The sequence below is a fragment of the Parambassis ranga genome, chromosome 1 (assembly GCF_900634625.1).
Source record: "Parambassis ranga chromosome 1, fParRan2.1, whole genome shotgun sequence".
NCBI classification, from domain to species: domain Eukaryota; kingdom Metazoa; phylum Chordata; class Actinopteri; family Ambassidae; genus Parambassis; species Parambassis ranga.
In genome coordinates this window covers 16,550,237-16,573,880 of record NC_041022.1, presented here as the reverse complement: position 1 = coordinate 16,573,880, position 23,644 = coordinate 16,550,237, and the positions used below count along the sequence as shown (strand labels likewise).

The following is a 23,644-nucleotide window of genomic DNA, read 5'->3' as shown; positions in this document are numbered from 1 at the left end:
CACAATGACAAACAAACAGGCATCATTAGTGTACTCTGTATCATGTTTATTTAGCTTGACAGAATACACACAGGTGTTCCATGATGAGTGGGTATTAGTAACCGTTTCTTTTGTACCACTTTGCTCGGGCAACAACATCGTTGGAGTAATCTTTTCCTGTCGTGCGCTCATCCACGTTTTCATAGGAGTGGATGTTTCCATCGCCTGCGTTGTAGGCGGCTATTCCTCCTGCAGAGATAAATACAAGTGAGCACACTGCTGAGTAGAGTAGGAGCTGATCATTGTGTAACAACAAACCTTTGAGCTTCTGCTCGTTGGTCCAGGAACGAAATTTGTTGCTGATCTTTGTGATAAAATCAACCAGGATCCCGGTGCCTTGGCGGAGGTGTTCCTCACTGTCCCAGGCACCCTGTCGAGTGTGATACCTGATATCGACCTGCAGAGATGACAGTGCGGTTAGTGTGGTCAGACTTTTCAGACAGGATGTGAGCAAAACGACAACACTGGTCACAACCTGCATCAGTCCCCAGGCGTTTCCATGGTCCCCCCAGCCGTCTTTCAGAACGTTTCCAGCTCTGGACTCTCTGGAGATGATGGCAGCAACAAGAGCTGGGTCGATTCCGTATGCAGCCGCCGCGTTGTTGATTTTTGTTTTGTATTTTGCCATTCTGCCAGCATCCGTCTGTGCCATTGTCTCTGAGGCAGGGACACCTTCACAGAAAACAGGATTTTGACCTCAGGGCTTGTTTGACACGGCACACAGAAGAACAGCAGGTGGAGAACACCTTACCTGAGTAGCCCAGCTTGTCCTGTGAAGCTGTTTTTGCTGAAGCTCCAGTAGTTTCAACGTTCATAATGTTTGCATAACCTACAAGTGTTAAAATAATTAGCACAAAGGAACATCATGCAATCAGTTTTCTAGGATTTGGTGCAGGGAGGAAAATTACCCTGTTCCTTTATCTTTATATATATTTCACTCCATAATAATAATAATAATGTGCATTCTTATTATTAAACATGGCAATTATCTAACATTTACATTTCTGATGTTTCATACAACAGACTGACACACACACACACACACTCACTCCACCCTTGCTTGAGTAAACAGGATTTGAGGTAAAACAGGAACTTCTGCTTCCTCTCTGTCCCAACTGATAAACACAAAATAGAGAAAACTAATTGAAACTATCTTCACTTCTTCACTCCGTGCATTTACTCTGGTTCCACCTGAAAACGGTTTTGTTTGGTTATTTACTTATTTAAAGAGGTTTTAAAAAGTCACACTACAGAATAAATGGCCTTCTTAGCTGCCGTAGATAGACGTCACGCAGCAGAAGGACTTTAAACGCACCGCGGTTTCTAACTAAAGCGCTGATATGAAACACACTCACTCATGTCCTCTGTTTGCTCCTGTCCTCTGGTGCTGCGGTAGATGTGCTGGCTCTGCGTCCCTCTGTCTGTCCTCCAACGCTAACACCCAGGGCAGCTGTATTTATACCGAGTTATACTTTCGATTTCTGTTTCATCATGACTTCGTCATACTGTGGCTGCGGCTCATCACATGGGGCGTTACTCAGCAAGGTCTGCACGAAACTGCGATTTATGATAAATCTGTTCGCCTTCGCTGTGAGTTGAATTGTTATGGTGATAAAACACACATAAAGATCAGGGTCAGCTCTGCTAACACATGCTAACATGGTTATTTTTTATCAGTGCTCAAGTAAAAAACATTTCCAAAAGGTAGTTAAATGATGATGATTTTCTGCAAGAGAACAGTAAATGGTGTCATTTCTTCTGTGTGTGTGTGGTGTTGTCCTTCAGTCTCTTCCTGCAGTTCCTGTTTGTTCGAGGCCGTGTTCATCCTCAGAGACAGGCTTTGATATTGTTATTGGTTTGTTATTGGATCATTTTTGTTGGTGAATAGACCCACTTCATGTTAATGTATGGGCGCATTATCTTGAAGCTGACCAGACCTTGAACCAGGGGGGCTGAACCTTTTAACCCACTAAATTTAATGTGATCTACAGCTGTACATAGAGCCTGGGTTTTATATTCAACTTTAATTTGCACCATGTGCTGAATATGAAACTTTTGCATCCTTTCTTGAAGGTAATTGAACTTAATAGTTAATCTGCTGCACCTATAGTAAAGTGAAGTCTTTCCCATGATGTGAAAAGTCTGATGAATATATAAATCACCTTCAGGTGTTTCAGTGTGTGTGTGTGTGTGTGTGTGTGTGTGTGTGTGTTTGTGGAAACAGACTTACAACAGGTTGTTTTTTTCTCTTTATTCTTGTTTTCTGGGTGTCAGATTGTAAAATAAGAGGAATAATACACTTTAAAATACTTTTTATCATCTCTGACTGGAAACAAAGGTAGTCTTAATAGAGGAGAGCCTAAAGTCAAACTAACAAATACATTTGTCATAAATAAACAGCTCCCGTCTCATGATTAAGAATTGCAGACACAGTGGACGTTTCTTGTCATTCTTTGAAATGTTCCCAGGTTTTTATCTCTGAAAACAAGGCGTCTCCGGGGCACTTGGTGTAGTTCACCACCTGTCTGTGGCCGTGGATGGTGAAGGTGGCAGCCAGCCCGCCTCTATTCACAGCGCATCGGACCAGATGATGGCGTAGCAGGTCCATGGCATGGCGAGACGGCAGGGTGGCGGTGTAGTTACCAATAATTGACACGCCATACCCGACGTCATTGTGGCCTCTGGTGTGTGTACCAAGGTAGTTCCAACCCCTGCCTTCATAGACGTAGCCATCAGAGCCGACAACAAAGCTGAGGGCAGAGAAGTCAGGATGAAACGGCTATAACCTGGCTCTGTGCAGGGGTTAAAAACACACAGCTACATGCTCCTCTAAGATGTGCTCATTTACAATTCCTCATACACAAATCATCACAAACCAACTCATAGACTTAAGTGCAAGAGCTTGAAAGTATAAACATTCTTATCTATCCCTCTCACTCTGTCTGTTGTGAATCCATTCCCCTAAAGGCTGGTTACCTGTATCCTATGTCGCTCCAGCCACGGTCTTCCTGGTGGTATCTCTGCATGGACCTCATGTTACGAGAGCAGTTTCGGAAGGACAGACAGGGTGACGATGGCTCGTAGGTGTGGTGAACATAGAGATACTGCAGGGGTAGAGACAGTGGGATGGGTGTACCCCGGTGGGCTTTTGCTCCCCACTGGCAGCGAGGAATGATTTGAGGACAGTCTGTGTAAGGGACGAGACGAGACGAAAGTTAGGACACTAAAAAAAAACCTCTGCAGGACAGGAGTCTGTAGCCAAAGTGAACCATGAATGAAGCCACATTACTAGTGATTATTACATGCTCTTGTTCAGCTCCTGTGAAAAATATTGCACTACATTGTGTAAATATGTTTACCATGTGTTGTCTTTTATGTGACACCTAGGTACCTGATTGTTTCCATCTTTATTTGCAATTGTTGATTGATAATTGATCATTTTTCTTCCTTACTTAAAAACACAGTACATACAGCATCAGCCGTGATATAAAGAGCGGCTTCAGTAGCCTTAGGAGGGATGTGTGCTTGAAGAAAGATATTGTCGATCAATATTCAAAGAATTGCACCTGTAGAAAAATCCTAATTTTGCAGCTCACCCCAGTACTTGTGGACAAATGTCTGCAATCCATCCTTCACAGCCTTCCCCACTCCAGTGTCAAGTCCAATCCATTCTGTCTTCTCCAATTTCCAGACCAATTCTAGCGTCTCCATCACCTTGCTGTGAAGATCAGGTGACTCCAGTATAGCTCTGGAGAGCTCCCTTCGCCTCGGACTGATGGGACCGGTCACAGCATCAAGGCCTTGTCCCACCTGCAGAGTAAAACTGTAGTATTCCTTTAAAATTTCACTGAGGGCTTTTGGTTCTTCAGATGCCGTTAGATTGCTGAGGTCTGTGCCCAGTATAGCTCCATCCATGCCACCGCTGATGATGGCATCCGTGGCCAGGGTGGCAGGCTGAGACAGCTTGAAGACCTTTGGGTGCTCCACATTGTCCCAGCATCCATTAGGCCCCAGGCGGAGTGATGGCGGGAAGTCCTGCAGGCTGAGGAACGACAAGCCAAGCGTCCTGCCGAGGGTGAGAGGAAACAGCCCCACAGCCGCTGACCCCTGGTTCTTGGCTTTTAGGCCCGATTCGATTCCAAGCAGTAAAGGTGCGAGGGCTACCGTGGTGCCATCTGGAGCGAGAACCACTCCTCGTTCCTCCCCGTGGTCTGTCACAATGTGGTGAATGGCCTTGTCAAAAAAGCTGAAGGATGATGCATTGAGGATGGCTGTCTGTAGTATGCGAGAGTCACTCAAATTATACGATGCACCCAGGAAATGAACGGTCATTACATCATCATGGCCAGCAGTCCCACGTAGGGCCCGCACTAGAACCAAGGGGGACAGACCGGGGTTGGAATCTTCAACCTGCTGCACAGCCCGGATGAAGCTGTCCATGTTACGCAGGTGGATGCCTGACAACAACACAAAAAGGAACAAAAGGTGTGAGTTCAGTATAGTGTAGTAAAGAGAGCCTGTTAGGTCTGAACACCAGCCTTCCCCTGCTTCATGCTTTTTGGCCACTCTTTAATGGCATCTTGTTGGGGAACAGATGTGTGAATCTGAACAAAGGATACAAATAAGTCACAAAATGGCTAAGAGAAGACAAATATCTACAGCTGAGCTTACCTGTCGGCCGGCTTTGGACAGTAAAAAAGCAGAATAAAGCCAGAATAAAAAGCACCAGTCCAAAGTCATGCTTCATCTCCTGTCTGCTGCCTCTCAGGACTCGTTTTTCTCCGTTTAAATAAACAAACCTAAACATATGAAAGAACCTCTACGATAGTCTTTAAAAATTGTGTTCTGTGCTTCTCCAGCTGAGCTGATTTGTGTAAGTATATTTGTATACGTGCGTGACTGCAGAGTCATGTCCCAGGGAAGAGTACTCTTTGCACACCAATAGCTAAATATTGATTCAGCCTACAGTCCATCAAAGTGTCACAAGAGAAGCAAAGTTTGCCCCCTTCATGTCATTGCATGGTAAATGACGTGTAATCAAGCGTTTTTATGTGCTGCCGCTCATACAGCCTGTACAGCTTGCTCTGATGCAGGATCCAGTAAACGGTTTCATGGTTAAGATTTACCTCTCTGTGTACAAACCAGTGTCCGGAAACATTTTATTTTAGAGGTGGTTCCATGACTGTCTTGTTAAGGCTGACACAGTTCAGGCTATGGCAGTCTGAAACGGCCAGTGGGCACTCAGATGAAAACATGATGTCCCTCACCTCAGCTAAGGTTTGTTTAGTTTGTGTGTGAATGAGAGGCCATCATGGCTCGACCACCAAATACAACACTGAAAGGCAGACATTACCAAAAGTAGAACAATATGATGAAGTTTAAAGCATCCTGTTACATTCACAAGGTAAATCTGTCAACCCAGCCAACAGTGTTCTGAAGTTAATAAAAACATTGCAGTCGCATTACAAGATTACATTATGCCCTTCGCCCTGAGATATCTAACACCAAACATAGAGACAGTTGATAATGGTAGGTGGAAAAAGCAGGATATCTGAAAGGTGAGAAAACACCAGTATTGATGAGTGACGTCTCATTCACAGCTGTGAACATGTCTGTCATGATTACACACAAACTCTTCGTGCTACGATATGAGTGGCTGCAGTTTTACAGACCAAACACTAGGTGGGGCTATAGGATGCCATTATTTCTGTAAGGATTACCAAATTAAGAGGATTCATTTTTTCATGAACAATAAAGGCACTGAATGCACAGCTCTTTGGTCATCCTTCAGCGGGCACAGGGTCACTCAGGGGTCACCCAGTTTCCACTTCCTCAAAGGGGAAGAGAGGAAAGAAGAGAACAAAAATAAGAAAAGAAAAGAAATAATTTGATGCATGTGGGCAGGTTCTATCAGCAACTGATATTTTAGTAACATCAAAATCCTCACAACGAACAAAGCCATGAGCACTGCTACAGATTATAGCACATCATTATTAGGCTGAATGTCCGTCAGTGCTGCCTGTTTTGGAGCTGATGTAAAGAGATGACGCGGTGGTGCCATGTGACACAGTGACGTATACACTCAGGAAGTTATCAAACGACAACAAAAACAGGTGCAGTAAGCGAACAAATGACTCATGAATGTAGTTTAATGTGTTTTGTGCTAAACCCAAGTAACAGTATATTCCTGTTACTAGGTCATTTCAGCTTTTATTTTGGTGTTTTTCTCTTGTCTGCAGCTATCTGGGCTGATTAGCATTAGCATTTTAGCTTCAGGCTAAAGCAGCCAAAGTTTTGTGTCTCACGCAGCGTCTTTATTTCCTCACAGCTGTTGTTCAATAGAGTAATCATGGAGACTCGCTTCACCAGAGGCAAGTCTGCTATTTTGGAGCGGCCCCTGAGCAGACCTAAAACCGAAGTGAGTGTTAGCGCATTCACCCTTTTGTTCTCGGAGGTGGTGCAGTACTGCCAGAGCCGGGTGTACTCGGTGTCCGAGCTGCAGGCTCGCCTTTCGGAGATGGGACAGCGAGTGGGAGGCAGCCTGCTGGACGTGCTGGTACTGAGGGAGAAAAACGGCAAGAGAGAGACTAAAGTACTGAACATACTTCTATTTATCAAGGTACATATTCACAGTGGAAAAAGTGGCGTTTTGTGTTTTATTCACTAAGTGATGGTAAAAGCTGCCATCAATTACATTTGATAATATGCGATACAGAACAATTAAACTGAAATAGAATCTCTACAGGTATCTGTGTGGAGGGCATTGTTTGGCAAGGAGGCTGACAAGTTGGAGCAGGCCAACGATGACGATAAGACGTACTACATCATCGAGAAGGAGCCACTGGTCAACACCTACATCTCTGTGCCCAAGGAGAATAGCTCCTTGAACTGTGCAGCCTTCATTGGCGGGATCGTGGAGGCCATCCTTACCCACAGTGGCTTCCCTGCCAAGGTCACTGTCCATTGGCACAAAGGTACCACGCTCATGATCAAGTTCGATGAGGCAGTGATCGCCAGAGACAAAGCTCTGGAGGGCAAATAGAAGAATGGTGGAGATGTGATTATGCTACTGTGTGACTGCTGAAAGAGAGGAAAACTCAGGACTCAAATTAAATTTATTTAGGAAGTTGTTTTTTTTACATTTACTGTGATATAATACTGAAACAGAAGATTTGAGCTGTACACAAGATTGTACCACGTAGAATATAATAATATCTTGCATATTTATTAATCACTAATTCTACTCCTCAGTGACAAGAAAAAAATTGAATGTACACCAAAATGTATATTTGTCCAAAATTGCCACTGCCCCCAAGTGGCTTCATTCAGCCACTTGGAAGAGTGGTGAAATATCTTGAGAAAAAGCTTTAAGTCCAGTTCCCTCAATTAAAACTCTTCGACCTAACGTGACCTGGATGAATGAGATTCTTAAACGACTTTTTCTCATATGCATGAGTATCAGCAGGTCTGGCTGTGTCCTTCTCAGTCATGTTTGTGTGGAGGTAACACTATAAATGCTGTTACAGTCTTACGAGTGATGATTTCAGCACAACTTGTGCAACATGTTATACAAAATTCTGTTTATACTGTTTTTTTTGCTGCATTGAATTGTAAATAAATACAAAAAAAGTGTTTGTTGAGCAATATATTTTTCTTTAGCTCTGTGAATAGAAGTAATTCAATGCCTTCAGTGGAAAATATGTGGGGAAATCAGGGCAAAGAAGGTGAGTCATGTGAAGAACAGTAAAGCACAGTCACTGTTCCTGTTTCTGGTTGTCACAGGTTTTGTGAGGCTGCAACAGATGGCCAGTAAACATTAAAACAAAATAAAAAAACTAAAAAATGTTCTTGAAAATACTATTTATTTTTTCAACTGTACTTTGTGCACCATAAGTTGCAAGTCAACTATTATTATGGAAAGAAGGTAGAAGTCTCCAAACGGAAATTTTAGGCCAACGTAGAGTGACTTCCGAACATCCGGACAATTCACAACACTAAGAGCATAGTAGCATAGACATATATACCTAGACGCCTCATTGGTTGGTCTGTCGCTGCGGTATGTCAGCGTGACCGCCATATTGGACCTGGCAAAGTTACCACTAAACTAATACAATGAAATAGACAATAAAAATGGACAATGAAGCGTTCTATGAAGTGTTTAAACTAATGTCTGTCATTGATCCATTCACACACAAACAGTAACATATTTGGAAACCAAACAAGCACCAAAGACAACATTTCTATTTGTTATTTAATCTAATCTGATTACTGTTTTTGTTTTGACCCTCCTTTTTTCTTCTCTTTGAGTCCTCTTTGTCCTTCCTTCTGTATCATTCTTCCTTTCTCATCCCATGTAATTCCTGTATATAATCTAACTAACTCCATTTAGTATAAAGAACTATTTAACTTTATGAATTGATCCATTGTATGTTTATATTTACCTGCCTCTTACTTATTGATTTATTGTCATCACTAATATTACTTGATTGTTGTTTTAATTTCTTTACATGCTGATAATGTCATTGTTCATTCAGTTTCCATCATTGCTTACACACTCTTTCTCACACACACGGTCATTAATATTCATTTAATAAACCACAGTATTTTTTTCCCTTCTCAATAAGGTAATGTACTGCTGTGGATCTTGTATGTATAATCATTTAAATAAGATTAAGACATTGTAATTATTTGGGGGGTTTCTAAATAAAGAGCACAAATGTTTACATATAATACAATTAATTGTTATACATCGTTTTTATGGACGATACATATGAACCCACACATGTCCATAGAGGGGTTATTTATGAACATATTATTTAAAGTGTGTCCACTTCAGATTACTTTTCAGATTAGGATTTATAGTAGATGACACTCATGAATATTGACATACTGTTAAATATGAAATATTAAAATTATTTGAAGATCTAATATTAGGCAGACACAATCATTCATCTTATGACTCAGTAACATCCTGCTGTATATAATATGACAGGACTGCATAATGAGCACTAAAGCAGGACACAGGTGGATGTTTTTGTCTCTTCTCAGTGACACTGAAAATAAATCAGAAAATCACCTCAGAAAATAAACAGAAATCCTAAATCTATCCTTTAAACCAATAATTTAATACAAAGTGTGGCACTGTGGCTGTAAAATTCTTTTCATGTCACAGCTTAAATATAAATATAAACATTTACTCTCAGTCTATGATAGATTGTGTGACTGTTGTTACTCAGCTCTGCCTGTGTATACTCTGGTCTATAGAGTCATGTGGTCACATGGTGCCCGTCACTCCGTCACGTGACCCGTCAGGACGGAAGTGAGTCTGCGCAGTTAGCAGCAGTTTGGCCCGGCTGCTGTTCGCCGTGGCTGTTTACACTTACAGTAAAAACATTTGTCCGCTCTTTGCTTCAGCTGCATCATTCCTCCATTAATCCAGTTTTTAAATCGTTAACTACATGGCTGCGACAGGACCCCACGACTCGTCCGGTAATGTACCATCAACCTAATTAACAACACCGAGGTCTGCGGTTACTCACGAATCTTGTGTCTTTTTTTAACAAGCATATATTGTTTGAGTTATTAATACACAGCCCCTCTGCATTTAAATGAAATTCTAACCATTGTATCTGCTTTTTGGTGACTGTAATAATGTAGTGTTTTTGTGGGTGTATTTCTGCCCTGTCATCTGTAGTCAGATTCAGAAAGAGTATTTTCACCCAAACAGCTCTGTCAACATCAGGGGTTTTGCCTGATGACTCTTTAATCCTTGCTTCAATGTGGGATGTTCCTTTTGCACTCCTCCACCAGTTATGGCGTTCAACATCAACTGTGACTGGAAAACAATAGAACCCACGTATAAAATGTGAGCCTGCAACAAAGGCAATGCATGTTGATGGGTTTGTAAGCTACAGGTTGGTCTTAAAGGTGACAATAAATGAGTCAGTCTATACAGTCTATACATTGAATCCTCGAGAGCTCTGGTTCGTCGATCTACAAACAAAACTTTTAATTATGCATCTTCATGGTCTTTGAATGTTTAGCGGTGTGTCCTGTCATGTAAGGATGATGTTAGATCTCTAACAACTATCTCCAATAATTATTAAGAGTTGTAGTTTGTGTGGAAGGTTTTTCTTGAACAGCTAGCGTCCTGTTTTTAAAAGTTGTTTAATAGTGCAGACTGTGTGTGGAGCTGTCTTTTTGTATCAGAGGTAGTTGTTTGTGTGATTTTTTTTTTGGTCAAAAGCAGACTGCTGTCTAGACTCTCTCACGTAAAGATCACTGCCGCTCCATCACCTCCAGCTCCTTGTTAACAAATCCACTAAATTAAGTACATGGAAGAGTCTCAACTCTTTCATGCATAATAATCACTCTGAGTCTGCTTCATAAGCTCCTCACATGCTTGGCTGAGTCTGTGGATTTTGTGAAACGTTATTGATGGGGGTTAAGACACAGAAGAACTTCACTCAGTACGGTATCTGTCTGGACTGTGAAGGTGTTTCTTTGTATTGACTCTGAAAGTTATTTTTTGACTTAAGTTGTCTCACTTGAATGACCTCTGCTGATAGGTGATTTTGTATGTTTGATATAGCTTTTCAGTAATTGTGACCTTAATAGAAGACGTTGTTGCTTTGCTGAGCATAGCTTGATGCTTTATGTGCATCTTAGTTTAAAATTTGTTGAGTGATTTGGGTGCTTTAAACTTTCCCTCCCTTTTTCTGCAATAAAAACTGATGAATACTTTCAGTTCATACAAAGTTCAACCTCCTGCTTACAAATAAACCAGACTGGTTATCAGTATATTATCAATTTTTTTGTTCAAATTCTTCCTTTAACTTTGGTATAAGTGGAAGTTTGTGACTCTCAACCTGTGGGTGGCCTGGACTGCCAGACTAGATGGAAACACTGATACCTAGTTGTTGACAGATTTCAGGTTGCAGTAAGCGTTTTGTTTGACAGGTGTGTGTCTCCACGGGCGACGGTGAACCAGAAGAGCCAGATGTTTTCATAGATTAATTCAGTTTGAAGGACTCTGTCACTAGGTGTCAAACACGGTGGCACAATCATTGGCCTGCTCCCGTTTTTGTTTGTTTGATTGCTATCTGCCGTGACGATGGACACACTCCTTCTGATCAAAGATATTGCAAAGACTTGGTCCTATTGTCTCTGTGAAATGTTAAGTGGTTGGATTCTTTCAGCTGCTTCTCATTCCTCTCGCCAAGACACGCAAACCCCCGTTCTTGAGGTCAGCCAATATTGCCTGACCGATTGAGCTAATTAAATTCCTCATATACTCTACTCAAAATCCTCATATACTGTCATCGGGGTCCTATTTATTTCACCCTATACTTACAGGCAATCAGATGTTAGCAACAGGTGCTTAAAAAGCAGGAAGTGATCCTTATTTTTACGGCCTAGGTTTATTGTGGACAACCACATTTGGTTCCTTAAAAACTGTCAGGTTACAACAGAAGTCCTGCGCGGTAAACATTTAAGTAAGATGGCGTTCAACAATTTAACCCTAAATGAAACCCAGACAAGCACGTAAACAAACAAAAACAGCACATTTGCTGTGAGATTCTACTAACGCAATTTCCCCATTGTCGAACAAATAAAGGTTTTCTTAATCTATTCTTAATCTATAGATTGTTAGTAATGATCCTGTGCCAGTGTTTTTGTATTCCTCAACTGTTCTTTACAGTATCCTGCTGATCTTGTTTTCAGTTAGTGCTGACTAATAGTGAGCATTTGCCCTGTTTCACTTCTTATTTCCATTGGACAGCTAAGCTGGTGGTTGGCTCTGCGGATTTGTGTCTGCTGATCATCCTGATTCAGCAGTATGTGATCTTGCACATGCCCACCAGTAACTTCAACAAATGATCCATTCCAGGCCAGTAAAGAATAGTAAAGTATGCTCTATAGTCCTATTTTATGGTTAAACCTTCAGTTTATTATCAGCAAGTTGTTTCCTAAAGAGAAAGCAAGTGAACTATCTGTGACCTCATTCCCCATAATAACAGCTTACCAAAAACATGTGACATGTACGAGGTATGTTTAACCTACTTTGTGTTTGACGGCTTCCCTTTGTGGTCAGTTGCTGTATGGTCAAATGGATGCATTGTCTTTGCACATTAAATTAACGACAAAGGATGCAGTGGGTATATTTTTTTCCTTAAAGGAGGTTTTGCCCATTGATACACTACTTTTATATTCGGAGCCATTGTCAGTTTACATTTCTCAAACTTTTACTTCTCATGCCAAGAAACTCTAATAGGGTTTATTCTCGGTCGTCAGTTTACTCTTTAAAAACCTGCCAGATTACCTAGCTCTCACAACTCTTAACCATCTCAAGAATTCATCTCCCTCTTACTACATGAACATAACAGCCTCTTTAGGAAAATAGATGTCTCACTTTCACTGTCACAGGTTTGAATTGACTCAGTAGTCTGAATAGTTTTATGCAGCAGCCAGATATGTTTCCATATTTAAAGTATTTAATGTGTTTAAGAATTAAGGAATTTTTTTTTTTTTAAAAAAAAAGCAGTACTCCAAATTTAATATGATTTGAATAGTTCTAATTTTCTGTAGGCCGCTGTGAAATTACGTGTGCAGCAGGGCTCATCCTCAGTGCCAGGGGGGATGGAGAGTCAAAGACAAAGGTGTTAGACTGGGGAGAAATCAGTGAAATGCTGAAGACAGACTCTTCAGGCTCCGGCACACGTGTGGTGCTGACAGGATGCTGTCGCTGGGAGTAGCCTGTGTCAAGTCTGTGTTAGGTGTGAATAGAAAGGCAAGTTTTTTTTTTCCAAGTCATAACTGTTGGACTGCACACTAACACCTCTTGTATAGTGAGTTGTTTATCGGTTTTGTGATTTAGCTCATTTGGTTTGCATGTGGATTCACTGAGTTTGTGCTTTTTTATTACTATTTATTATTATTATTCAAAATCTCAGTAACGTTATAGAAAGTCATTCTATTGCACAGTTACTTTAGTATTCTCTATGTGTGGGGAAGAACAGACCATGCTGTAAGTCTCACATGTCTCAAGAATGTGCCATTCAAGTTTCAGTTCAAAATGCATCACAGACATTGTTCATTGTTCCACACACCCTCTGGTTTTAACCCCCTGTGACATTATGCACACCAGAATGGCTTGTTAGGTTGCACTGCTTTTCCTCAGAAGAAATGGTTGACTGGATTTTTTTGGCATTTGCAAGATTGTGTTGAAAAAAGTTTGCATACAGTGTCCCCTTCAAGTAGACCCATTTATAATGCGTTTAAATACTGTGTCAGATATAATGACGAAGAGGAACAGTTTAAAAGAAGTTTTCCTGGTTAAAAGATAAATAACTCTCCACATTAGGGTTTTGGCTCAGTAATAGAAACACCAGTACTAAGAGATAGTACAGTGTTTTATAAACAAAGAACAAGAACAGCTTATTGACACACTTATTGAACTTTTTGAAATGTTTTGTATGTGTTCCATGAATAGTCAATGGTTCAGTAGATGAGTATAGACCAGAGATATTCAGTCTGTTCATTGTTTGTGATTAAACAGAAAAATGAAAGGCGTCACTGGAAGTATTAACATTGTTTTCTTTCCTTCAGAGCGAGCTGGCCTGTCCTCCTCAATGACTTACTATGGCTCTACACACAGCAGCGGCGAGCATGACCATCACCACTACAGTCATGACGGTAACTGTAACAACCACAGCTTTCCCTCAACAACTACAGGCCATTGGGTACGAGCTGAACAGGAAGAGGAGGCCATTCGCAGGAAGCTGAAGTACTTCTTCATGAGCCCTTGTGATAAATATCACGCCAAGGGCCGCAAACCTTATAAGCTGGTCCTGCAGCTCCTGAAGATCTTTGTTGTCACAGCTCAGGTACGTCTCAATTTAGACTGCTTGCAGTTGTCTGCATGAATTTCTGCGTTTCATTGTCTTGAGGGCCACACGTTTTACATTTCTTTATAAAAATGCCTTTGTAATGGAAGATGTAAAAATGAATACATAGTACAATTTAAGCTCATAATCAGAATAGTGCAGAACTTAGGCAATTTTAAAAACATTGATGTTTCACATACGTCTGCTCAGCAGCTTGGGTCGGGTTTTACAAAAGATGCTGTTGTCACTGATATAAGTGTAGCAATCTTCAGTCTTCTGCATCATGACTGACAGGTTTAGTGCATTACTGTTCCTGATGGAAGGACTGTCAGTGATTTATGAGATGCAAGAACCTGACAAATAATAATTGCTGCATATTCCTGAAACACTGCCTCAGGCTGTTTCATTGTCTCCACTCCTGCACACATCACTGTCTTCTCACCTTTTCTTTGACCTGTTTTTTCTCTTTGTGGCAGCTGGTGCTGTTTGGCCTCAGCAACCAGGTGGTGGTGAACTTCAAGGAGGAGAACACTATGACTTTTAAGCAACTTTTCCTCAAAGACTACGATGAGTCCTCAGATGACTCCTTTGCTGTTTATACCCAACAGGATGTCTACGACCACATCTTCTATGCTGTGGAGCAGGTAAGCTCTCTGTGATAGATAACTGCTGTTGCATGTGGAAGTGAGGACTATTCCTAGCAAAAGGTGGATTAATGCATTACCAGGGCTACTGAGTAGGATGCACCGACAGTTTCTGTAAAAGCTTTAAGATATTTTTGTTCAGTTGTTCTAATCTGATCCTCTTCACAGTATCTGGCCTTACCAGAGACCACGGTGGGACGCTATGCATACGTGTATGGTGTTGGTGTAAATGGCAGCGCGCTGTCCCTCTGCCAACAGTACTACAAGAAAGGACGCATCGACCCGGCCAATGATACCTTCAGTATAGACCCCCACATCATTGCAGGTACATGAGGAATGATGAGGAAACTTTGCTGTGATGTGTGCTTCAGCAGTGATAACAGTACCTGAAAGCTGTTCTCAGCTCTGTGCAGTGCTAATGTGTGAACTCTTCCTCAAAGTGACAAGTTGCTGAAGCTGTGAATAACAGTTCACAGTTAGTGGTCAGGGCTGTAGCAGCAGGGGTACATGTACCATGGTTGTGCCAGTCCAGCTGATAATTTAACACTGAAAACACATTTTTGGAACCCAAGAACATATGATAATAGTTCAGATGTAGACTGAGTGAAGCTCCAAAGAGAGCATTTCATGCAAAGTCTTTATATATTTTAGAAGTTAGAGGTCAGTCCGAGTGTAATTATATGGAGACTGTTCAAGCTGACAGTTGAGCACTTCTGTCACTTCAACATGAAACATCTAAACAGGTGGAATAAAAATCCTCTTATAGTTGTCAGAGTGGCAGCATTTTCAAACAGCGTGCTACACAAAATGTTTAAATGAGCTGAATAACACAGCTGTACTGAATTTATAATTCAGGAGTCTAAAAGTCAAGATATTTTAAACACACATTGAAAGGCAGAATGTCAAAAACCATAAGGACACAGCTTTAATTAAAAATTATCAATTAACTCCTGCTTGTTCATGATCTTATAATCAGTCTTTGTGTTTTTTTTTATCACAGTGGACCTGCAGACACTGAGCTCCTTCTTTTCCTGTTTCTGAAAGAGCATTGGCTTCAATGTTCTTAATTACCCAGAACAGTGGCCGACTCGCTCAAAGTGTTGTAGAATGTAAACATTTGATATATTGCTTATAGTAACAATAATGTAGCCGTATCTTTGTTGATAACTGCTGTTTATTATAAACACTTCATATAAATGGGGCATGTGAGCTATTCCACCATGCATTCAAAGGTGTTGCATGTTTTCGAAATTTCTTACTTCCTCATATGAATCTCTATTTGAGTTTACCGGACTGAGAGGAAGTAAGATTAACTGCGAAAAAAAATATTGTTTTAAATGTTTAGTTCACCAAATCGTTCGTCAAATGTAGATGATTTCACTTCTACTAATCCTGACATGTATATGTAGGGTGACCATGCCATGTCATGCCATGTCATGGCACAGTTAAGTTTTGAAGCAGTTGCACAGAAGGTTTGATGTCAATATCAGCACAGCTTGAGAGTCCACAAGTCAACAATGTTGATGGCTGCCATTCAGGAATGTGGATTTGAACTAGTCCAGCACCAGCCCAAATTATGAGATTTGGTGCCCAGTGGCTATTTACCTCTTCTCCTGACGCACGACAGCAGTTGTCATGTTGACAGTGATTGTTGTGGACCACTGTTAATACGTGCAAGACGCAGGATCCAGATTCTCCCTGAACACTAGACTAGGTTTGCAAAAATGTAGGAAGGGACGTTGTTGCAAACGCTCAATCAATTCCCCCTTCCTTTGCCAACAAACTTATCAATCACCCCTCGTGTATATAAAGCTGATTGTGACTTCAGTCTGTAGCAACCCCTGACCTTTCACTGTTCCCTCTTCTCTCTCTTCAGATTGTATAGGAGTGAACCCTCTGTCGGTCCCTCCAGCTCCGCTCACCAGTAGCTACAAGAATTTTACTCTCAAGTTCCACAAGTAAGGCTTCATTTTTTAAATGGCTTCAACTTCTCCTACGTTGGCTTCCATTGACAAGATTATCACTGCAGTATCTGATGATGACATTCAGCAAGTCTCTTATCTCTGCTGCATACACACACACACACACACACACACACACAGAGGCATGTACACAGAAAGTCTAGCACAAAAACATACACACAGGTATGCTTAGTTTCTCAGCATGACGTGTATTTTTTATTTATTTTTAGTCACCGTGTTAACATGAAGATTACTTGACTATGTGTCTGTTTCTTTCTTTTCTTCCAGGCTGATTAATGTCACCATAGAATTCCAGCTGAAGGCGATCAATGTACAGACTATCATCAATAATGAGATCCCGGACTGCTACACTTTTTACATAACAGTGAGTTAAACACACACAAGACACACAAAAGCTAACTGAGCACTCAGAGGCTGCCTCCCCACACAGAGCGATGATGGTTTATATCTCAGCAGTGCTGAAGGCTTTTAATTGAGCTATACAGGGGAAGAACAGAACTATTTTTTACTATTTTTGTTTTCATTAGATCAATTACACTAGCCTGGCCAGTCATATCCATTCACGTTGGCAAAACTCTCTCTGTGAAAGGGGTCTAGAATCCCTCGCTTTCACAGCCAGTTCTCTTCTGCACAAACCATATTGTTCTTATTGTATCCATTTATCTAAAATATTTATTTATTGGTTCTTGCCTCAATCCAAAATATTTCAGAATAGCTACTAACACTTTCAGTGCCTCATTCATTGCATGCCTTTTTGGATTTTTTGTGCTGATACCCGTCTGGTATAGACGGTATAGGTTTAGTATAGAATAATAAAAACAATAATAATAACAGTAAAACTTGCTTTATTGTATTATTTCATAAACCAGTTGACCATAACAAATTTCTGCTGTGAAACCTCAGTGTTTTGGGATTCATGTTACAATGAAAATGTGTTCTGTTCTGCATTCGGAATGATCATTTTATCATTTAAGGGACGTGAAATATTTCTCCATCTTGTCTCCATTCTAGATAGTGCTGGACAACAAGGCTCACAGTGGCAAGGTGAAGATAAGGTTGGAAAACCAGGCATCGATAAAGGAATGTAAAGACCCGAGCGTCTCTGGACACGGTGAGACCCAAGCTCAGTGAACGGTTTGCACTCTTGAAAAGACAGCAGGCATACAAATGTGTTAAAAAGAACAGGAAATCAGTGTTAAAATGCTTCTACTACTGAACCAATAAAAAGTTTCACTTCCTGAAGTTATTTGTAAGGTGCTCAGCAGTAGTGAAGGACTGCTTACAGTTTACAGCTTTGTCATCCTTTATCCTCCAGCTGAGAACTACACACGCGTTGCCTTTGATATTGCTGTGGCTTTGGTGTGTATGCTGTCATTGCTGCTGTGTAGTCGCTCCATACTGCGAGGCATCGTGCTGCAGCAGGTAAAGCCCAAAAAGACACACACAGACACAAAGTACCTGCCTAACATTAAACTTACAGAGCTGATATCAGGGAGCTTATTCAATGTATATCTGAGTTTTCATGTTTCATGTGACAAATTCCTCTCTCTTTGTTTTTCTCTTCAGGAGTTTGTGCAGTTCTTTAGAGAGACACTGGATCGCAAGGTCTGCTGGGCGGACAGGCTTGAGTTTATTAATGGCTGGTATATCCTCCTCATTATCAGCGACATGCTCACCATTACTGGCAGCATCATCAAAATCGGCATTGAATCAAAGGTCTAATATTCTCTATATATATTTTACTGAATGTGTTCCTTAGATACACAGTGTTTAACATGCTATAGACTTTTAAACAACTCTTAACAAAAAGCAGTCATACTGTGAAACTGAATGTTATTCTGGTGTCTTGTTTAAACAGAACATGTCCTCTTATGACCTCTGTGGCATCCTTTTGGGGACTTCCACTCTGCTGGTGTGGGTGGGAGTCATTCGCTACCTCACATTCTTTCAGAAGTACAACGTAAGTGACAAATAAACTCAATGCTGGAGCTTACAACAATGCAGGTTAAAATAGCTCTCAGATCTCTGTCACGCTGTAATTGTATCCGTGAAATGTCTCTGTGGCTCTTATAATGCAGATCCTAATCGTCACACTTCGGGCAGCTTTCCCTAATGTAATTCGATTCTGCTGCTGTGTGGCTGTCATCTACCTGGGCTACTGCTTCTGTGGCTGGATCGTTCTGGGTCCATACCACGTCAAGGTAAAATAAAAATGTAGAAAGTGTGGTGTTGTGGTTACTGTCGTATTTTCTATTTTATTTTCAGATGCAACTGCAATCTTTTTTTTAAACTTCACAAAGTAAACTCGGGTATTACGTTTCTCCTTTTTGATTCTTTGTACAGTTCATTTTTGACTGCTAGTATACTGAATTTAAGAGCTTTTATAAATAGTGCAAATCTATGTTTTAACCGACAACAATGTTAAATGTAAGTCCAGTTATCTGGATCAGTTAAAACTACTTGTGGACCCTCTGAACTTGGTTACCTCTTACTGCCTATTTGGCTCATCTCCATCTTTCAACCTTTACAGTTCCGCTCTTTGTCCATGGTGTCGGAGTGCCTGTTCTCTCTCATCAATGGGGACGACATGTTTGTGACGTTCTCTGAGATGCAGGAGAGCAGCACACTAGTGTGGCTGTTCAGCCAGGTTTATCTCTACACCTTCATCTCCCTCTTCATCTACATGGTGCTGTCTCTCTTTATCGCTCTTATCACAGGAGCTTACGAGACCATCAAGGTAAGAAAATGCTGCACACACAGACAACAGCTACTGCAAATGTCAATGCACAGGAGAATAATAGAATATATAAATAACAAAAATGTGTTTTCACTGAATTCCACAGCACCAGACCCAAGAACCCATTCACATAACAGACCTGCATGCATTCATAGCAGAGTGTACTGATGCACCGAGTTCAGGGAAGTTCAGGGGTCTGGAGACATCGCCTTGCTCCTTCTTCTGCTGCTGTGACAGGTCAGTGTACCTCTTTTGACCTTTTGAGAAAAAGCTGTCCCTTACAGAGTTTCCTTTAAATAAATATAATCCCAACATCAAAAAGAAACTCAAGAAACAGAAGGAAGCTGCTCAGGCCCACACACAATGGGCTGTTTGATAACACATGCTGTACTAGAATTACTATGAGAAAAGAAATGCACAGTATGACCAGCAGAGGGAGCACACAACATCTAAATGGTCAATTAACAGTAAGCAGCAGCAACGGCAATATAATAAAGGACATTATGTGCGGTGGATGCTTAAATCGGGTAACACAGACTTGTTTGTAGCTGGACCATTACTGTGGCTTTTTCTGAGTTTGAAAATAATTAGCTGAGGACTTTTGTCACCTGGCATATCATTTCCTGTGTGTATAAACTGGCTCTCTCAAAATAATGTTAAGACAAGAAAATTACAGCATTTTTACCCCCTGCCTCTTTTTGAACTTGTGTATGTTTCACTTTAAAGTAGAAAGTATATAAATAAGTAAATCACTCTAATAGAATAAACCTGCATGAGCCAACTTCGTCTTTCTTTCCCTACAGAACCACCACATATGAAGATGTCCTGCTGGTGAACTGATGTTGACCACAGTTACCTCAAAAGCGTCACTAGCACCCCCTGGTGACAATCAGGGCACACTGCCACTCTCCCAGTATATTTGTGTGTATCTGGGTCAGAGCTCGTCTCTGCTCTAAAGAGGGCCATCCACTGGACCAGCACTCTGTGACAGAAATATGTAATGGCAGTCTTGTTATTTTTGTTGTCCCTGTGTCCACATGAACAAGACTCAGCAGCATCATGGACGACTAAATGCACGGACATTTCTCTTTTTTATTCTAAAAAAACAAAACAAAACAGTATTTTTGCTGAAACAGCAGCACGACCTGTTGTTAGGAGACCAAGTCAGGACTGCTGTGCTTGGTGCTTTTTATTTTTGTTTTTCCTTTATAGTATTTCAAATAAGTTACCTCTGAAAGAAGAGAAAACATTTATACATCTCTTATTTTCCTACCCTTTTATTAGACTAAATATTTTATGTGTTTGCTCTAAAAACTACTAGAATTTTAAGTGAAATAAATTCCACGTTTTTGTTGACAATCAGGAAGAAAGCATCAGGGTTGCATATCAGAAAACAGGACCACAAATCGTCTAGGGGTTGTGGAAATCAATTTGTTTTCTCTGTGAGCTGCTCGCACAGTATACAGTTTCAACCATTGTCTCTATCTGGCTTTAATAGATACGCATCATGTTGCCTTCAAACGTGGATCCTCGTTGAGTTTTTATTGCTGCACTTTGTTGCTATAGTGAAGTATGTGATGTGATATGCTGCCTTTATCTCAGGCTAATGGGATGCACTTACTCAGCGTTGTATGTCGTTAGCTGCAACAAAGCCAGACTCGTGTGCATGTTTCTTTAATGATGCCAAAGTTTTGTCAAGAAACTGAGAGTTTATCTGTCGTATGGAAGTTAACATTGTAAGCCAGAGACCATTAACATGTTTTACATGAAATAAGACTTGAATGGCCTTGTTAAATAGAGCCAGACTTTGATGTAGATATGAGAATACAAATTAATGACAGTGGAATCATGTTTGTAGCTCTGTACTATTGTCCAGTGAAGGTGACTCATAGTGTTTTTTAGTCTGTTTGATGTCTTCATAATGACATTCAAAATTGTCAATAGTCAAAATAATATTTTATTTTGGTTTATTTTTTTGTGTAAGGTATAAAACGCACAATACTTAATGAGTCTGAACTCTAGCTTAGAGTTCAAGAGATGCCCCCTGATCCAGACAGGACTGGGTTAATGGTGTGTAAGATGAAGTCATCTCATGTTGATGCTGATGCACCAGCAGCGCCACATTTAAGCTAAATGTTCTGATAGACCTTGGATGATGTATATGGCAAATGTGTGCCAAATGTATCCATAGCCTTAAATTATATGACATGCATGTATATATTATCTTGTATTACCAAGATATTCCTTTTCCTTCACTTTGATGTTTGATGGTGATATAATGTGTACTTGAAAAGGTGTCTATGAAGTCAAATACTTCATAGTCAAATACTGCCAGACTACTGATTAAAGTTTTTCGTTTTTTGTTTTTAAAGCCATTTTTATGGTATTTCTGTATCAGTGAATTGCAAGTCGGCACTGACGAAGGCACAAACTATGTCCTGGTGTACTTTCTTGTGTGGTAATACCCTCAGCCGAAGCAGACTTTGGTTCAACATTGGTTAAAATGGGAACCCCACAAATGTTTCTGACTTGATTACTTTATAATACTATACATGAGCTGTATGACTTTTCTCCTTCTACATAAGGCTTTGTCTTAATATGCCCTAATGTGTGGGGCAGTTCTACTGAAATATCAGTAGGGGGAGCAAGGGGTTAATCTGTCAGATACTGAGTCATGCCACCCTGCAGCAAAAGACTGTAAGTTTAAAGGCTTTTCTGTACAGATGAATTTGCAGTTTATGTATTTGCAGATCTGTGGTGAAGACGCTGCATATTTTTGTTTGTTTTTGTTTGTTTGTTTTTTTTTTGCAGCACAGCTTTCAGAAGAAAAAAAAGTCTGGCTCTTTCAAAACAGTGATATGATGAGCTCATTTCCTGGATACTGAACGTCCCACTCAAGGCTTGGCAGCTGATCTAGCATTTGCCTTCCACCCACTTAACCTAATATTGTCATGCGTTGTGCGCTGCTCCCACTGTGCCTTATGTTAGGAGTGTGTGAGACACAGGAAAAGGATGCAGCTCATAAACATGCTTCCCCTTCAGGCTACAATATTCACTGTTGTTCATATGATGCACAATGAAAGCCTGGGAATGATCGGTGTTGTTGTTCAGTGTGTTGATTTAGGCTTAGGTCCTTTGTTGGGGCTGCTTTGATATGAAATGTGCTCCTCTTTTTCTATTGTGCCTTGCTGTTTTGAACTTTTATTTTAATAAAGCAGCTCAGATCAGAAACACCTGCAGCAGCAAGCATCTCCTCTTCCCATGTCTGGGTGTGATTGTTGTGCAGCTGCCTTCACTGTGAGGTGTTTAAGCAGACCATGTAAAAAAACAAGGTTCACAGAGAAGCCAGTCAGTGCATAAAAGCCCTGTGAATGATCCGTCTATCCTAATTCTGTTAAGGATTTTTCACCAGAGCCCAGTGCTAAACCACGCCCTTGTGTAACCACATTATGAAGCAATCTGTAATGGATGGGCAGGATGTGAGGGGATTTAGTAGCTTTTTCAGCTCTGCTATATAATGATGGATACCATTAGTGTCTAGTTTAGTCAGATGAAAGAAGAAGCTGTTTACTGGCATGCTTCTGCTTCTAGTATAGATCCACACCCAAGACCCGGCTTCCTGTGGCAAGAATTTGCTGTCTGGAATCAACTATAGTTATTTTCAGTGTTGAAGCTGCAAGCAATGACTTCAAGTAGAAGAATGAGTGAAACTTGAGGAAGAGTTTTGGGTTTTCCCCCCTCACTCTGGCACAGGGCCTCTGGCTGACTGGAAAGGCTGACAAGCTGCTGATGAAACAACTCACAGAGTCCTGTAAAGAGCAGGGATGGAGAGCTGAGACACATGACTCACACACACACACTTCGTCTTCCGTGAGGCACACTTCATGTGGGTGCACAGATGATTTTTAGTGAGCGTTCATTCCCTTTTCTTTCAAAAACTGCCTCCATTCTCTCCTCTTGTCTTGGGGTTTTATTATAGAAAAACAACAGCTGATGTCTGAACCCATTCAGGCGTCCTCTCTGGGAGCTGCAGCAGTCTTTGTATGTGTCTCCCTTTTCTGTTGCAAAGCCTGCAGCTGCAGCTCAAATGAAACAACATGTTAAAAAAAGGCATTCATCTACAGCTATTGTGGGCTTGTACCACTGGGAAGTGGACACTGTACTAAACTGTGAGTACAGGAAATTAACAGTATAAATCGTCTTCTCAGGAAACAGAAAGCTTTGTTTGTGTCACTTGCTGTGAGTACAGCTAGTGTGTGTGGATGTGTTTACATAGATAAATATATCGGATAAATGACTCTTATTTGGTGAGATTAGATTACATAAACAAATAACAAAGTAGTCAAATGACTGAAA

General features: G+C 40.8%; 4 protein-coding genes across 5 annotated transcripts; 2 read left to right on the top strand and 2 right to left on the bottom strand.

Annotated features, from left to right (window-relative positions):
* Positions 1 to 25: 25 nt before the first annotated feature.
* LOC114435150 (lysozyme g-like) lies at positions 26 to 1,535 on the bottom strand. The gene is made up of 5 exons (XM_028404737.1): positions 1,395 to 1,535; positions 791 to 868; positions 515 to 711; positions 298 to 436; positions 26 to 228 (listed from the first exon to the last, which is right to left on the bottom strand). The coding sequence occupies exons 1-5, from the start codon at positions 1,396 to 1,398 to the stop codon at positions 95 to 97; spliced, it is 552 nt and encodes a 183-aa protein (XP_028260538.1). The 5' UTR covers positions 1,399 to 1,535; the 3' UTR covers positions 26 to 94.
* A 740-nt stretch (positions 1,536 to 2,275) lies between these two features.
* Positions 2,276 to 4,969, bottom strand: pglyrp2 (peptidoglycan recognition protein 2). The gene is made up of 4 exons (XM_028404688.1): positions 4,711 to 4,969; positions 3,636 to 4,496; positions 3,016 to 3,226; positions 2,276 to 2,789 (listed from the first exon to the last, which is right to left on the bottom strand). The coding sequence occupies exons 1-4, from the start codon at positions 4,844 to 4,846 to the stop codon at positions 2,486 to 2,488; spliced, it is 1,512 nt and encodes a 503-aa protein (XP_028260489.1). The 5' UTR covers positions 4,847 to 4,969; the 3' UTR covers positions 2,276 to 2,485.
* A 1,090-nt stretch (positions 4,970 to 6,059) lies between these two features.
* trappc5 (trafficking protein particle complex subunit 5) lies at positions 6,060 to 7,884 on the top strand. 2 transcript variants are annotated; one of them, XM_028404716.1, is made up of 3 exons: positions 6,060 to 6,152; positions 6,368 to 6,658; positions 6,785 to 7,884. In XM_028404716.1, the coding sequence occupies exons 2-3, from the start codon at positions 6,389 to 6,391 to the stop codon at positions 7,079 to 7,081; spliced, it is 567 nt and encodes a 188-aa protein (XP_028260517.1). In that variant the 5' UTR covers positions 6,060 to 6,152; positions 6,368 to 6,388; the 3' UTR covers positions 7,082 to 7,884. The 2 variants fall into 2 exon arrangements, with proteins under 2 accessions (XP_028260517.1, XP_028260526.1); XM_028404725.1 differs by lacking the exon at positions 6,060 to 6,152 and adding an exon at positions 6,159 to 6,236.
* Positions 7,885 to 9,363: 1,479 nt separating this feature from the next.
* On the top strand, positions 9,364 to 21,659 carry mcoln1a (mucolipin TRP cation channel 1a). Its single transcript, XM_028404676.1, has 14 exons — positions 9,364 to 9,528; positions 13,648 to 13,925; positions 14,402 to 14,569; positions 14,738 to 14,894; positions 16,446 to 16,527; positions 16,819 to 16,915; positions 17,563 to 17,662; positions 17,867 to 17,973; positions 18,118 to 18,267; positions 18,410 to 18,511; positions 18,630 to 18,752; positions 19,082 to 19,288; positions 19,395 to 19,525; positions 20,092 to 21,659. The coding sequence occupies exons 1-14, from the start codon at positions 9,498 to 9,500 to the stop codon at positions 20,126 to 20,128; spliced, it is 1,770 nt and encodes a 589-aa protein (XP_028260477.1). The 5' UTR covers positions 9,364 to 9,497; the 3' UTR covers positions 20,129 to 21,659.
* Positions 21,660 to 23,644: the final 1,985 nt, after the last annotated feature.